We start from the raw sequence: 17,223 nt of genomic DNA, 5'->3' as shown, positions 1-17,223 counted from the left end.
CTTAACTGTATTCTTTATTTAGTCACTTAGACTTAATACCTTCATGGTCATAATTTACAGCAGGAGAGATTTAATGCATGCATATGGAATCTGAGATTACTTCGGGACAGTATAGCTTCTGAATTATTTTCTTACTGAAGTTGAAAAAACGGTTCAGTTTCACCACTTGTTCAATACTGTAGTGAAAAGAGCATAGGACTTATAATGAGAAGACCAGTGATTGTGTTATAGCTCCAATATTCACAAGCTACTTCTGTGTATGCTTCTCTGTAAAACAGGCATCATAATACCTACATCATGGCCGTGAGAGGAAAGGAAGAAGGGCAAATAAAACACCTAGCAGTGTCCTCATGTGGTAGTTGCTCAATGGTGGTTATAGGACTTTAGGTAAATTACTTAACATATCATGGTCCCCGTCATACCTACTCATGGAAATTATCTGAAAATCGTATGAGCTAATAAATGTCAAAGCGCTTTGTAGACTATAAAGTGATATGCATATGTAGAATAATGAAAATGTACCAACATTTCTTGGTTATTTGCTAACAGCCAGGCTCTTCCATATCTCATTAATTCTCTGAACAACTCTGTGATAGTTATTTCTGTCCCCATTTGAGGATTGAAGCTCACAGAGGTCACATAACACACCTAAGTTCACCCAGCTTTAAAGTGACAAAACTGGACTAATAGTTCAGTCTTACTGCAAAGTACACTACACCATGCTGCTTCATTCTTCATTGCTTCCAGGGATAAAAAACTTAATTCTTAATAGGCTTCACTTTTGCTGTGGAATTAGAATCCCTATTGTCCAGCATACTTTTCACCCTCATTGTCTTTCATATTCCTACTAATCGAATCCTAGTTCATAAAAGAGAAGCAAAAATCAAGTGGTGAAGCTCAGTGAAGTACCAAACTTTCCTTGGTTTCTACTCTAACCTTCCCATGCTCCAAACATTTTCATGGCTGCTGTATCCTGTGAACAGATTAAAGAGGTAAGGGAGGAAAGGTGTCAGAAGAGAGGATGAGGCATACCTCAGAATCCTATAATCCCTCTATTTCCTGAGGCAGGACGGTATAGCAGAAACACTCATGATCTTAGAGTCAGGGCATCCCTGAAATTAGGGTTGGTGTAACGGTGACCTTGGGTAAGTCCCTTTTAACACAAACTCAAATTCATCACCTAGAAAAGGCTAAACACCCACTGCAAATGTACAGGGCCTCAGAGCATGCATTCTAGCACTTCAGTGGCTTGCTCTTATTCTTCCTACTGTATTTTCACTTTCCTTAAACAAAAAGTTCTTAAAGATTTAAAATGTAAAGATTTTCTCACCAATTAAAAAAAATCGGAGTACTTACCATGTTTTTGTAATTACCCTAACTTCTGTTCAAAATAAGACAAAATAGACATAAAGAAATGAATAAAACAAACCACCCTACCTACTTCACAGGGTGGTTTTAAAAATCAAATAAGATGATGGACTTGAAAGTATTTTATGAACTGTAAAATGCTATACATTTTTGCTTGTTCCTTTATATTATTTTTATCTGAGGAATTCATACAATCTCTGTTTTACTGCCTCTCTCTTTCCAACCTGGACCTATTTACGTTTTATGCTAACATGTGACAATGTATTCATTAGCTTACTTTACACATTTTATTTTCTTTTAAATGAGCTAACTCCATATACAAGAGTACATAAAAGTATAATAAAACAAATACCACATATCTTAAGTAATAGTTAACATTTTTCCACGTTTTCAGTTAGAGCACACACTCATGTGAACTAATGCTTGATCTTTTGTGTGTTCATTTTCTAATAAACATATCATACTCATGTCCACAGCGCAGCCACCACTTGCAAGGTTCACCTCATCTGTTCAAATGCAACCCTCTCCCAGGCTTCTTCCCTAACTAGAATCATGATATTTGAGTACTGGCCAATTTGGTGGCTAACCCCTTCAATCTACCAACGGGAAAATTAAGGCCCAGGAAGATGAAATAAATCGCTCAAAAGTCAAGCAGCAAGTTAGAGCACAACAGAAGTAGGATTCTGGTTTCCTACTAACTTATGATAAGCTTAGCCCTTATTAATTTCCTGGAATATTCATATGTACCAAGTAATCACCCACTTAATTACATACTGTCTGGCATTGCTCACTACTGTTTCATACATGTCAATATTGTTTTTTTCAACAAATCTTTGTAAGTTCCTTTTGATCAGAGACTACATTTAAAATCTCTGTAAACCCCCACAGTGCCCAGGACTTTATATTTTTATAAAATTCACATCAATGTGCTACCTACTGGACCAATCACTTTACAAAATTTTTTCATTTCATCTTCACAATTCCTGCCAGGTAACTGCTATTATCCCCATTTAACTAATAGGAAACTTAGAATCCAAGACCTTAAGGAATCTTCCAGCATCATAAAGCTATGCAATCCTACAGCCACAGTTCAAATTCAAGATTGTCTGACTTCAAAACCCATGTTCTTCTCACTCAACCAGGCTGCTTCTTCATTAAAAAGCCAGGTGAAAGGGCAGCTATTTGGTCCCATTTTACAGATGAGGAAAAGGGGGAGGGGTCAGAAATGGGAAGGGACTTTCCCCAAGTCCCACAACTGATAATACCAACCTAAAGTTCAGATGCCAAGTGTAATGCATTCTTTCTTTCACCACAGGATGCTTGAATAAATGTCTGACCTGTTAATTTCATATTAACAGGTATTTTGTCTCTTACTAAAAAATTTCTAATCTCTCTTCGTTTGTTAAATTATATAAAAATACCACCTGAGGATTTAAGTTTCAGGTTTACAGTACCCAGAGTATCCACAGGTAGCCTTTAAAAGCACTTATCACTTTCTACCTGCTATTGTAACTAAACTGCTCTGTAAATTTAGTTAAAATTAGATACCATTCTGATTTATTTTTTTTTCCATTCATTTTTGCAATTCGTACAGTGGCTAGCACAATGTGTAGCACATGCTAATAATGTTCAATATGTATTTTTTGAATGACTGAATTTTTTTGTTCTTTACATTGACATTTTCAAAATATTTTTCTTGATAGAACATAAGCTTCATAAAGACAGGTTAATCTTTAATTCACCTTGACTCTCCAGTATTCTTAGCCCAACAATGTTTATGTGATCCATGCTTAACTTTTACTGACTTAAACAATATTGATTTGATAAATAACTCCACCATCCAAAATATGTTTATCTGAAAGCTTGACCTGAATAGAGAAATAACAGTACATTTAGAACACTTTCCTTGAACAGAAATGAAGAAATTTTGGCGTCTGGGTCCCTGTAGAACAATCCTTCCCCTCTTCAAAAACCTGTAGTACTAACTCACTAAACCATTCATTTGGCATTTAGCATGCATTATCTTATACTAGTAGTAAATTTTACACCTATATCCTCTTTCCTTGAGCATAACGTAAGTCCCAGAGCAGAGACTACAGTTATTACTTAAAGAAGCATGATGTGGTGAAAAGTAAGAGTTTTGCTTGCAGACAGAAGTGTGTTCAAATCCTAGTTTTGCCACTTATCGGCTGTGTAACCTTAGAGAGTATTCATTTCATCTCTCTGAACCTCAGTTTCATTGCCTATAAAAGAGAAAAACATCTATCTTGCAGGACATTAAGCACTAGAAACAATATGTATCAACTGAAAGCACATAGAATACTCTCAATAAATGATGGCTACTATAAAACCTCTTTGACTTCTCAATAATTAACAATGTCACAGATACTATGTACATAATAGTACCTATGCTGACAACATAACCATATGCTTATTAGGCCTGTAGTGAAATGATAAGACAAAAACATACCTGTTAGATAAGAGGTAAACTGCTTTGGACCACAGCGAATAGCATAACGTGTAGTTGTTCTCATAGCTTTTGGTTCAGTCTGCAATGTGTCCCTGGGACAAAAGAGGGTTCCATCTGATGTTTCTCCCCACCATCTCACTCGGACAAGTACACCTGAGGGAGGCTTTGCAATCTTCCATACGACTTTATTAACAGAAAGTTTCAGAAAGCAGCGTAGCTGACCTTCAACCAGAGGTGGCAGGCTTGTAGATGGAGGAATGTCACTCAAACCTGGGGAGGAATCCAAGAACACAAAGTAAAAATGTAGACGAAATATAGAAAACATATCATCTGTTTTTTTGAATGAAAACACACAAAAACGCTTTAGTCTCCACAGAGAGCAGGCTTATCCTACCTATTCTAATACCTGAGAAGTAACTAGCAAACCACAGAATAACCTACGTGATCACTTAAGCCACCCTGACAACTACTTAATATGTAGGTTTTGATTCCAGTCATTATAAGAACATACCAACTTAAGACATTGTCATGCAGGGTGTCATGTGGGTCTCTGCTCCCGCTCCCCACATAAGAACACAGGACATGGTGAGGCCGAAAAGGAACACCCACGGAGCCATAGATAGGGGAGGCATACCACCATATTCTCGCTGGTGGCTGGGTTGGAGACACAGGAAGCAGGAGCCACACTGTTCACAACCCTCACTGCGCCGCTTGCAGGCTCAGTCACCATCTTCTTACTAGCCCCCATTTTCCTTGCTAGACCCCATTTTGCCGCTAGTGTAGCCACAGCAGTTATATTAGTGGCCAGTGGCTCACTGGTTACAGCTGATGGCCATCCAATCACAGTTGATGGCCACTTACTAGCTGAGCCAGCACCTTTCCACGTGAGGCCGAGAGCCTGGAAACTGCTCTCTGGGGCTCTGTCCCCACAGACATGCTAATACAAACTCCTCCTTAATTGAAAGATACCATTTTAAAAATACAAATACAATGATAGGTTTTTAAAATCTCAGGAGTAGTTGAAGTTTTCTTCCAAGTACTGTTGTTTTGATTATTGCAAAGTCCACAGTCCTTAAGATATGTTATCTTTACCTAACTCTCTTATTTCAAAACCATCACTAAATTTAGAACTCGTTCAAACTCAACTCTCAAATGATTGTCTATACCATACAACTCAGCATTTCAATAAAGACCACCTTAAATTGTCTATCTTTTCTTTGCTGCTAATATCACTCAGCCAATGAGGACAGAGATTATCGTCTTCAGATTCTGCACTATTTATAGCACAAGCTGGCTTCATAATATTTATTGGTTTTCAGACATAATAAAATATAAATGAGGCAATTAATCATGTCTTTCTATAAAACTTTAATGTATCTTCTAACCAAGACTGGGCGATTTAAGAAACCATTCTTACGAGTATATTACACATACATTTCTATTCCTCTGACTTTTCCTTTGGGGAGTGGTAAGGCCTCACAAGAAGAAAATATACTGAAGTCTATAGATCAGGAATCTATATAACTAATTCTTAGGATTTTTTAAGTGAACACCCTCTCTGTTCTCTAGAGTGGAGAAAAGACCCACCATAACCTTTATGCATAGCTAGTTTCAATATAAAAATTATGCACAGGTGTATACGTGAGCATTACTGCATATGCAGATGGTATAGAGAATGGAGCATTCTTATTTCTAGTTTGATTTTCCTCCTATTAACGAAATATGCTTCACCGGTTTGACATAGGGAACACCTGCATTGACCACTTCCATGTGTCTCACATCCTCCCATCATTCCTGGCAGGTAAGACACTGCTTCAAAACTTAGCTAACTTTAAACTTAGCTAAAATTTATTCCCAGACTGCAGCGTCAGTCCTCAACCCAATGGCCTAATGTACCATCACTATTCCCAATACCTCTTTGCGTATAATGTAAAAAAGACAGTAACATGATGGGTTTTGTTTGTTTCGTTTTTTGAGGTAGTGCTGTAGAGATTCAATTTCCAGTTTCCTGATCTGCCTTGGGTTCCTAAGGTGACTGTTCCTCCAGCAGCTCACATTTCCCTACTCTCTTAGTGAGCTGTTTCTCCTGGAGCATACTAACCTGATAAGGTCCTCTTGCTACACACTCTTTCATCATCTCAAATCCTTCAGAGAGCCTCATGTCCTTACCACCACTCCAACTCTAACTGCCACACCATGTCGCTCTCCACTCTTTTCTTCCTCTTTCCTCCACAGCTATCTTTCCCAGTTCTCACCTGTAGCCCTTCATGCCTCATGACTGTTTCATGCTTTACTCACTCAACTAACATTTACTGAGTTGTGCTTCATGCTAATTCTTGGGGAGTACTGTATAAAGTGTGATTCTTGCCTATTACGATTCCTGACATACTCCCCTCTCCAACTTATGTTTCTTCCAGCCCTACATGGACCTCCAAAGGAATACCCCTCCCCCCACCGCACGTTGAACTGTTACCAAAAACAATCCTAATCCATGGGGATGTAACGTACACCAACGATGATTACAGTTTGTATATTTGAAAGTTGCTAAAATAGATCTTAAAAGTTCTCATCACAAGAAACAAAATTTTTTAACTATGTATGGTGATAGATGCTAACTAGATTTATTATGGTGATCACTTCACAATATGTACAAATATCCAATCATTACGCTGGGCACCTGAAACTAGCAATGCTATATGTCAATTATATCTCAATTTCCAAAAAGTTAAAACATTTTTCGAGAATTTTTTTGTTCCCTTCCTCTAGAAGCATCCTGCCTTTACCCTTTCGGTCTGCACCTGTCCCCATTTATTCGTCCAGTTTGCCCCCCACGCCAGACCCTATTTCCTTACCATTCGTTGGAGGGCCAATTGCCCTCTCTTTTAACCTTCTCATTCCCTGGTTATCCTCCTTCCTCTGTCCCTTTCCCTTTTCTTTATTTCTTTCTTTCTTGTTTTTTTTTTAACAGGAGTGTGTGGAGGTCTCCCTAGAATTCCGTACACACTGCTCTCCTGTTCCTCCCTATTACACCTTCACAACCTCTGGTCGCTCAGGTTACCTCTTTTCTTGCGGCCACGACCGCCCCCAGGCCCTTGGCCTTTTCGTTGTTTCATGACGAGGCGGAACTCTTCATCAACTCAACTCCGGTCCCATCACCTAAGCCGTAGCTTCCCGCCATCCCTTCCCACCGCGCCTGCGTTCCTCGGCAACGGGCGCCGCTGGGCAGCCTGGGAGGCAGGAAGAAGCTGCTCTTCCTCTAACAGTCTCTGGGAGTCCGTGAGAAGGGAAGGCGCCAAGCCTCCTTACCGCTAATATACTACAACGCCCAGGATGCTTTGCTCCCTACCTCTGCGGGGTTGGACGCTGTTTCTTCTAGCTGCGCAAGCGCAAAGGGATACGCCCTTTGAGGACTCCATTGCCCAGGGTGCATTGCCTTAGGAGAGCTTCTCTTTCCGGTGAGAGTCGCTAAGATTCCCCGCTTGGGGTCTGAGGGCTCCCCAGACTTCGTTACCCAGCTTTCCTTGTGGAGCGCTGTTGCGCACTTCCGGTGGAACCGCCTGAGGAGAGGGGGTGGAGTTTACGGAGCCGGTGGGCGGTAGGCGGTGCTGCCGGTAGCTGGGTGCTGTCCAAAAGCGACTGTGCGTCGGTAGAGAGGCGAGCTGTGACCGGTTGGGCCGCACTTAGCGTGGGACGAAGCTTCGGCTCCTGTTTGACTACCTGCGGCCTCCCCTTCATGTCGGCCCTCGAGAAGAGCATGCACCTCGGCCGCCTGCCCTCTCGCCCCCCTCTGCCCGGCAGCGGGGGCAGTCAGAGCGGAGCCAAGATGCGAATGGGGTACGTGACCGGTACCCCTTCTCCCTAGAGGCCAAACCCCGGCCATTGGAGAATGGTGTCTCTGGGCGTTTAATGCTGCACGGAAAGGGAGGCTAAGGATAGGAGAGAATGTTGGCGGCGGCCTGGAGACGTTTAGATGGAGTAGAAGGCAGATTTGGGCACTAGGGGAGACGCCAAGTCGATGGAAATTGGAGGACAAATAGTATTGAAGGGAGAGGGAATAAAGCAAAGATTAAGGAAGCCCAGAGGGTAGTTTAAGAGATATAAGAAGCACCTCAAGAAGACGGGATGGAGGAGGTTTGAAGAAAGGAAGTGGAGAGGTGATAAAGGTGGGGGGAAAACTGCCGGGGAAGATTGAGGGAAATGAGGATGACTGAGTGAAAAGTTGAGGGGAATTAGGGGAAACAACTAGGGAAAAATTTGCGAGGAGTAAGAAGACTATGAGAACTAGGTATTAGAAAAGCTGAGGGAACTAGAGAACACCTGAAGGAAAGTGAACTGGGGAGCAGAAGGTTCTAGAGAGTTCCTAAAGGGGTAAGAGGCAGATTCAGGGAGTTAGGGGATGACTAGGAGAACTGAGAAAGCTTGGGGAAGAGGCGTAAAGAGAGATGGAGAACATAGCCAAGAAGACAGTTAAGGATAATAGGAAATTTAATGGGATGCGAGCGTAGGGAATAAGAAGAGGAAAGAAGAGGAGTGATGAGGGCTGAGGATCTTAGAGAGTGACCGTGGACTTTAGAAATTGAGAAATGACGAGGAATAGGGTTTAGTGAATGGAAGTGCTGCAGAGATAATGTCTGGGAAGCATAAGGAGAAAGATTTGGGCAATTAATTTTTGCTGGGCAAATAGGTCTGATGGAAGCTATGTACTGGTTTGATCAGACTCAGAATTAATGAAGGATTGAGAGTAGCCACTTAAAATGTTTCAGAGGAACCGTTTACTAGGAAGAAAGCTGTGTTGAGAAGCTAGACTTTTGGAACTGTAGGTTGGTGAATGGTTTGTGCCAGGTTAGGGATCTCAGTGTAGGAGAGAGCATAATGAGTTGAACCTGGGAGAGGTACTTGCTGGAAAGCAGAGAGAATTGAATAGGCAGTTGGTTTTGAGGGGTATTTGTAGTATCAGACAGGATTCTGGAGACTAGTGACTGTAGAGAAAAGGGGCAGGAAGAACACTTGGGTATTAGGTAGTCAAGAGTGTGTTTGGGATTCTAGAGATGGGCTGATAGATATTCTTGGAGTAAGGACTAGAGAAGAGAAAACTTAGGTTTTCAAGAAGTATTATGTACAAAAACTAATCAAAAAGGAGATGAAGATAGGAGATGTAGTACTGAGAAAGTAGGTCCTAGGAATGAAGAGAAAGCAAAGTCCTAACAATTAAAACACTGGGTTAGGAGGTGGTGAGAATGGGTGGAAAAAACCCAGGAAGGAAACTTAAAAATTGAAGTGGAGACTTGATTATGATATACAGTAGAAAAATGGAAAAACCTTGACAAGAGAAGGTAGGTCGATGGGCGCACAGTAGAAAGAGTTGGTAGAAGGCTGCATATAAGGTAAGATGAAGATGGTTTTGTCTTTGGAAGACAAAAAGGTAGGACTGCAACATGAATAATAAGGAGGATCTGGAAACTGATCCATAACAGATTATTTGGGAAAATTAACCTGGAGTATAAAGGTAACTTTTATTGTTGTGTATCTTAGTTGCTGCCTATCTTAATCTAAAATTTGATCTTTCGGTATACGAGCACTGTTCGGTAAAAATGTACAAAAATAATAGTTTTTTAATAACTATACATGCTTTAGATAAGTTTAATTAGAGCTCGGCTTCTCACTTTTGTCAAAACAAGTTCTCTGAAGATGAAGAACTGAAGAAAAATACTAAGAGAAAATTAAGGGAAAATCTGCTGATTAGACGATTATATAATTGTTAGTAATTTATCCTCTTTAAATAGATACTTTCGTCTTCTTAATTTAGGTTAACTGCTTCCTGGAAAATAAAGCTATTTAGAAAGATGCTTCTTTATAGTATTGTGAGGAGACGACCATATGTTGGCGAATTTTATTTGGTCCTCAAGTGGCTTATTTCCCTGTATTTTTTTTTCTACTTCCTGATTGGAACATAGGCAGGCCTCATCTAATGTTAGTGATAATAATAGACTCTCCCCTAGAATCATAAAGCTGGAAGAGAGCTTTAAAATGATCTCATCTCAGCACTTCACTGTACAGTTGAGGGAATTGAGACTCAAAAAAATTCTGTGTTCTGTAAACTAAACTAAGAGGCAGGGGACAACATTTTCTCTTAATAAATGGCAAAATTGAAACTCAAATCTTCCTTATACTGAGGCACCCTAGAAGCTTGGTGGTAAGGCCCCTAAGGACTAGAATGTGGGTCTCTTGACTCTGAGACCCACTGTGTCTTTTTGGATTTATAGCTATTATCCTGAGAATACTTAGTTTGAGTTTTGTATCTTATTCTTTTGCAAATATTCTAGGATTCAGTGTTTCCTTTTGCTCAATCCTGATTTATAAAGTCTCACTTTCACCAATTTCAAAGCATCCTTCTTTATTTCTCCTACTCACTTGCTTTTTTCTTACCTTACCATTTTTCCCTACTCTCCCATCTCTCACTATCAAGTTGGGCCTGTTCCTTTGACAGTCACTTATATGACTTACTCTCTTAACTATTTTTCATAATTTTGTGCCTTCAATTTCACTAAATCTTACTTAGATGTGTTTGCATATTCAGGGTGGTTTTGAGTTTATGATTTTTCTTGAGTTTCTATAATTTTTCAAGTTGGATTTAGTTATTATAGAGTATTAATGGATAACGTAGTAATAGCAATTACTTTTTTTCTGAGTAACTATTGTGTGCCAGGCATTGTCGTAGTAGCTTTATGTATTTTATTTAATCTGCCCACAACCTCTCAAGGTAGATATTTTCTCGCAAATTCAGACTCTGAGGTTAAGCGTCACCCAAGTAGCATGTGGCAGAACTAGATTCAATCTAGGATTAGTCTCTAGAATCCATTCCTTTTCAAAACAACAATGCTTTTTCTTTGGTAAGGCTTGAAATTCCTGTTTCATTGTTCTTTGATAGATGCCAGTAGATGATGCCAAAAAACAGTGGTTATAAACTTTTTTATTAAAGCTTTTTGGAGCGACTCTGATTTAGTTTTCCTGCTTGTAACTGGTATCTTCTATCAGGGTTGCCATAACAAAAGTACCATAGATTAGGTGGTTTATAAACAACAGAAATTAGTTTCTTACAGTTCTGGAGGCTGGGAAGTTCGATATCAAGGCACCAGCAGATTTTGTGTCTAGTGAGGACCCCTTTCTGGTTTATAGAAGGCAGTCCTCTCACATGGTAGAAGGGGAAAGGGAGCTCAGTGGGGTCTCTTTTGTAAAGGTACTAATCTTATTAATGAGGGTATAGCCCTCCCAAAGGCCCCACCTCTAAATGCTGTTACATTGGAGGTTAGGATTTAACGTGAATTTTGGGAGGACACGTGTTCAGTCTGTACAACACCTGGTGTGCTTGAGAGGAGTGTTTTGAAAATCACTGCTTTAATATGTTTCAATACCATTTGAGAGACAATAGATTATTGAAACCATTTTTCAGCATGTTTTTGGTTTATCAATAATACTACATTTCTATAATTATCTCTTTCAATTCTACAGTGCTTTGATTGACATGTATATATTAGTGCCTTTTTGTATTTTCTGAGGCAAATTAGGACAAGGGTTAATATTTTCTGTTAATGAGAAAACTCATGTGTTCATTGACTTAACTAAAATCACAGAATCATTAAGTGGTAGAAACAAGAGTCAAACCCTGACTTTAGATTTTGAGCCATTGTTGTTCTTGTACCTTGGTGCAAAGAGATTGGTGTTTAAAGTTACATACAGCTGAGTTTGAAGCCCAGCCTGAGTTTTACTTTGTCAAGTCGTTTAAGCTCTCCTAGTCTGTTTCTTATCTCTAAAACAAGGTTACTTCTGCTTGCCTTAGAGTGCTGTGAAAATGAGACGATACATGAAAAGTACTAATGCCTCCTGACACACAAACTCTTAAGGAATGATAACTAGTAAATTATTTTATATTGAGAACTGTGAGAAAGGCTTATTCTTTATGAAGTAGAAGCTGTCCATTCAGTCTGTTATAATGTCAGCTTTTCTCCCTCAAACTGTATGTTTATTTATATCTGATTAGATAAGTCTTTCATTCAACTTTTAAGTTTATTACAGATATCAGGCCTCAGGAAGGCTTTAAGGAGCTGAACTGTTCTCACAGATGGAGAAATAAACGGCAAAGTAGTGATTTGCTCAAGGTCACATACTGAGTTACTAGAAGAATTAAATTCTAGTGTTTCTATTTTAGTTATTAATTTAAAAAATTAAGTTATAATTCACATACCATAGAATTCACCCTTCTATGGTGTACAGTTCAGTGGCTTTTAGTATATTCAAGGTTGTACAACCATCACCACTAATTCCAGAACATTTTCATCATCCCATGAAGAAATTACATGTTAGCAGTCTCTAACCCCTTCCACAGCCCCTGGTAATCGCTAATTTACTTTCTATCTCTATGGATTTGCCTAGTCTGGATATTTCATTGTAAATTAAATCATACAAAGTGGCCTTTTGCAACTGGCTTCTTTCACTTACTAATGTCATCAAGGTTCATCCATAGAGTAGCATGTATTAGTACTTCATTCCTTTTTATTGCTGAGTGATATTCAGTCGTGTAGCTGTATCACATTTTATTTATTCATTTATCAGTTGCTGGACACTTGGGTTTGATACTTTCCATGGAACCCCCTTTTCATCCATGGGTTGTTTCCAATTTTTTGCTATTATGAATAATGCTGTTGTTAACATTCACATGTAAATCTTTGTGTGGAAATATGTTTGCCTTTCTCTTGGGTGAATATCTGAGAATGGAATTCCTGGGTCTTATGGTAAAAAATTTACTGCGAAATTGTTTTCCAAAGTGGCTCTTTGAAGTGTTTTATGTATTTAGGGATATTTTCTTTTTAAAAGTGTCAAATATTTTTCCAAGTTGCATTTTTACATGGCTTCTGATTTTTTTTGCCGTGTAAAATGTTTTGTTTTTAAATTTTAATATACTCAAATCTAGCTAGCACGTATTGCTTCTGGATTTTGAATCACAAAGACATTTCCTTCTCCCAGATTATAAAGGAATTCATATAGGTTTTCTTGCAGAACCTCTATGGTTTCTTTTTTTACATTCATTTTAAGTTTAGCATGATGTGCATAGTAAGGAATGGATCCAGTTTTATCTCTATCCACAGACTGTCCAATTGTTGTAACACCAATTGGACTTTTTCTTTTATTAAAAAGTTCTTTTCCCCTTATGTGAATTTCACCACAATAATAATCAGTCCTTTTCCCCACTGATTAAAGTGACATCTTCATCATATACCAAATTTCCATGTAGATTTGGGTCTGTTTATGAAGTTTCTTTCCTTTTCCATCAGCCTGTCTATTTACTTATATGCCACTACTATACTTTTAATTAGAGAGGCATTATTAATATGTTTTAATAGATGGTAGTAGTAGCTTCCCCTTAATTCTTTTTAAAGCTTTTTCCTGTCTCCTCTTGTTTATTCTTACCAATAAACTTTCTAATCAATTAGACTAATGCCAGAAAAAAATCCTGATAGTATTTTTATTGGGACTGTATTAAATATGTAAATTAACTTAGAAGAAACATTTGTGTGATGTTGAGTCTTCCTTGAAGAAATATAATATGAATCTCTTTTGAAGAAAAAATATTTCAGATCCCAAGTATTGAATTAAGTTATATTTAATGTAATGTTATTTAAATATGTACAAAATAAAACTAGGAATAAATTCCTTATGTGCAAGAGTAAATCTCACATTACTCTTATATAATTATAAAACTCAACAGATTTACTATTTAAATAGAATTAAACCTACAAAACTCACCAAATTCATATTAGCAACATTAGATTAATAACCTAATTTGCTGTTGACAGTTTACTGTGGTTCAAACCAAAAGGATATTTATTATTAATAGGAAGTTCCAGAATTGATTCAGTCATTCAACTGAATCATTCAGGACCCAGGCTTTTTGCATCGTGTCTTTTGCCATTCTTGAAAATATTGGCTTTTCCTTCTCTTGCTTGTCACCTTATGGTTGTAGGACAGCTGCTGCATCTCCACTTGCATTGTACCTTTTATTCTATCTTTCCAAATAAAAAGGAAGGAATAGAGAGGGGCTGAAGCCTTTTCCTAGCTAAGCTTGTCTTTTTTTATTTTTTTTCCCCTCCTGGAAAGGGAAACTTCCCAGCATATTTTTCCCTTAAGCCTCATTGTCTAGAACTGGTTCACATGTCCATCCTAAGACCAATCGCTAGTAGTAGGGAATGGGATTACTATGACTGTTTTAGACCAATTCTAATTCATTCCCTTGGGCTGGAGAAAAGATAATGAGATTTCTACTAAAACAATTGGAATTCTGTTAGGGAATTCCAAATAGAGAGTGGGAAGTGGGGAAGGAATGTCTGGAGTAGAGTTAACAACATTTACCTCAAGTCCTGATATTAATCAGTGGGAGAGACTGATCTTCTGACTTCAAATTCCCCAGTTTTCCTTGCAGCACAGGTATAGGAAGTGACCCCTTCTCCCCACCTTTCCTTCTCTCCATTTGTCAGGTTTGAGCTCAACTCTTGACCTGAGCACTTGTGAGTAAATGTCCATTTTTCTATTGTTGCTAAGCTTATAACCAGCAAATCTATTTCTTCTTAGTGTCTCTAAAATTGGATAATTGGATGTTTTTAAAACCTAATGAGTCCTTATTACGTTACTTGATGTCAGATTTGAGAAAACACCTCTGGTTGATTAGGAAACACTTCTTCCTTCATGCTATGAAGTTGTTTCTTTTAGAGAAAAAAGGTTTAATTCATAGCATTATTAAAAGGGTGGTCCACTTATACACTTACATGTTCTTCAAAATACAGTATACACATACTTTGTTTTATTGCGATACTGCATTTTTTCAAGGTCTGGAAGGCAAGACCCTCCACCAGCAAAAAGATAACAATTCACTTTATTGCAATACTCGTCTTATTGCCGTAGTCTTGGATCAAACTCACAGTATCTCCGAGGTATGTCTGTACTGACAACCAGCCCCAAACACATACTACCAATATGTTTTGAAGATTGAGTAAGAGGTTGTATTGAAAATTCCAGTCATTCCCAACATGGATGGATCTTGAGAGAGTAATGCTGAGCGAAATAAGTCAGACAGAAAAAGCAGAGAACCATGTGATTTCACTGATATGTGGTATATAAACCAAAAACAACAAAAGAACAAGACAAATAAATGAGAAACAGAAACTCATAGACACAGACAATAATGTAGTGGTTACCAGAGGGTAAGGCGGGTGGGGGGTGGGAGATGAGGGTAAGGGGGATCAAATATATGGTGATGGAAGGAGAACTGACTCTGGGTGGTGAACACACAATGGGATTTATAGATGATGTAATACAGAATTTTACACCTGAAATCTATGTAATTTTACTAACAATTGTCACCCCAATAAATTTTAAAAAAATAAAAATAAAAATAAACGAGAGATTTCCTGATTTAAAAAAAGAAAAAAGAAAATTCCAGTCATTCCAAACCACAGCAGAAGGCTGAAGGTGTTTACTGTCAGTCCTTTTTCACCACACCTCTGTGTGTGTCCTCTGCCATGGACTTTTTCCAGGTATAGGTAGAAACCCTGTCTCTGCCACTAATAAGCCATGTGGCTCTGGTCAAGTTATTTTTCCTTTTTCTGGGCCTCACTATCATGGGGTCTTAAACACCAGACCTACGTGAGTTTAAATCCAAGCTTCAGCGCTACTGTAAGTGGCTCTAGGCAAGTTATGTGTTATCTCTGAACCTGTTATTTCCCCATCTTTAAAATGGGGATACTTTTCTTGCGGAACTCAAAACACTGCTTGATACATAATAGACAGCTAATTGTTCCTTCCATAAAGTTTTGGGTTAGATGATCTCTAATAGCCCTTTTCCAGTATGTAGTTTTTAGAAAATCTTTGTCTGCTGCTTATATAACATGCCCTTATCTCTGGTAGTGAATACTTCAAACTACCACGACACCAGACAGCCATCTGGTTGCCTTCTTTCCATTATCTTCAAAGTGTTGCTAATGAGGGCTTTTGAAAAAGGCAGTGGTGCCTTGATTTAAATAGCTGGCTGCAATTAAGCTTCAGTATGTTGCCTCCACTACAAGACTCCTAGACAACAGTGTCTAGGAGGGTTGCAGCCGTGCAGCCTGTGACTCATTAATAACTTTCTTAACAGACTTAAGAAGCCTTGTAGATGTTGACGTGTATTATACCTGTTTGGATTTGAGACTTCACTTAAAAACATACAACTGTGTTTCTTTATTACTTGTTCTCTAAGTAGGCAGGGAAAAATTTTCCTCCCTCCCTGTTTTCTTCCCTCCGAACCTCCCTTCTTTCTTTAGCAGTTGATTGTATAATTTTGTTGGTTTTGGTCATTATCTCCTAGTACGCATCGTCACATAGTAGGCAAGCATCGCTGCCTCTGTGCCCCCGTCACCTTCTGTCGATATAACACTTATCCCTCTGACCTGTAATTATTGGTCGACTGTCTACTCCTCGAGACTCTGAGCTTCTTAAGGATACGAATTGTCTTAATTTCCCCGGTGCCTAGCATGTTGGCTACGTAAGTGCTGTCGGAATGAGAAAACCAAATCCTAGACCTATTTAGCCTCATTCTGTAAGAACAACTTTATTTCCTCACCAGTTCCATTAAGATGGTATAACGAAAGCTAGACTCCCTTTCTTCTGAAAGCTGTTTCACTTCATTAAATAACAGAATCTGTATTTCATTTCAACACCAGCGTTTAGGCAAAGTGTGTTGTGAGTGCTTACAAATACCTTGTCTTAATTTGAGATTTAAAATACTCATATTGTTGAAATTCAGGCTTGGAACTAGCCTGTATTATATGTAAAGATTCATGCCTATTACTTGGTTTTATTTTATCAAAATTTACAATTTATGTGTTTCTTTCTGATTCCCCAAACTTGAAAGCAAGTCCTTTACAATAAGAGAACAATTAGCAATTATTTTCAGACTAGCTGCATATTATAGGATTGGGTTTTTCTGTCCTTTCTCACTTTATGTCTGATTCTCTCAGAGTGAAGACTATTTTCCAAGGAGGCAGTGTCTACACATAAGTGACTCTACCAAGTGTAGGGACCAGAGCAAGCTGTCTACTGTTAAAAGCCAACATTAAAAGCTCTGCGTAGTCATATCCCAGGCAGTGTCAGTTCCCTGATGTTTGTTGCCCTTGCCAATTGCCAAGTTTATTCTGCTTGCAATGCCTCCCATTTCACTTTTTCAAGTCCTACCTGTCCTTTAAAACCCATGAAGCTCTTTCAGACTATTCCAGTTCATTCATTTGCTCTGTTCCTCCTCTGAGCATTTATAACACTTTTTGTCTCTTCCACTCGGCAATTATTGCACATTGCTACTT

At 38.6% G+C, this 17,223-nt stretch overlaps 2 protein-coding genes across 4 annotated transcripts in view; one reads left to right on the top strand and one right to left on the bottom strand.

Moving 5' to 3' along the window:
• Positions 1-7,090, bottom strand: part of C2CD3 (C2 domain containing 3 centriole elongation regulator) — a 114,242-nt gene extending 107,152 nt beyond the window's left edge. For all 3 annotated transcript variants that reach the window (XM_074335778.2, XM_019744374.3, XM_088791577.1), the window contains exons 1-2: positions 6,897-7,090; positions 3,839-4,108 (exon numbers count right to left, since the gene is read on the bottom strand). In XM_074335778.2, coding sequence (XP_074191879.2) covers positions 3,839-4,108; positions 6,897-6,951 — 325 coding nt within the window. In that variant the 5' untranslated portion in view covers positions 6,952-7,090. The remainder of the gene's footprint in view (positions 1-3,838; positions 4,109-6,896) is intronic.
• Positions 7,091-7,431: 341 nt separating this feature from the next.
• The window catches only part of PPME1 (protein phosphatase methylesterase 1), a 57,791-nt gene continuing 47,999 nt past the window's right edge, over positions 7,432-17,223 (top strand). Inside the window, exon 1 of the mRNA XM_074335782.2 lies at positions 7,432-7,672. Coding sequence (XP_074191883.1) covers positions 7,572-7,672 — 101 coding nt within the window. The 5' untranslated portion in view covers positions 7,432-7,571. The remainder of the gene's footprint in view (positions 7,673-17,223) is intronic.

The sequence above is a fragment of the Rhinolophus sinicus genome, chromosome 14, assembly GCF_057876585.1.
Source record: "Rhinolophus sinicus isolate RSI-liver-muscle chromosome 14, RSI-T2T, whole genome shotgun sequence".
NCBI classification, from domain to species: domain Eukaryota; kingdom Metazoa; phylum Chordata; class Mammalia; order Chiroptera; family Rhinolophidae; genus Rhinolophus; species Rhinolophus sinicus.
The sequence above is the reverse complement of the archived record's forward strand: the minus strand, read 5'-3'. Positions and strand labels throughout refer to the sequence as shown.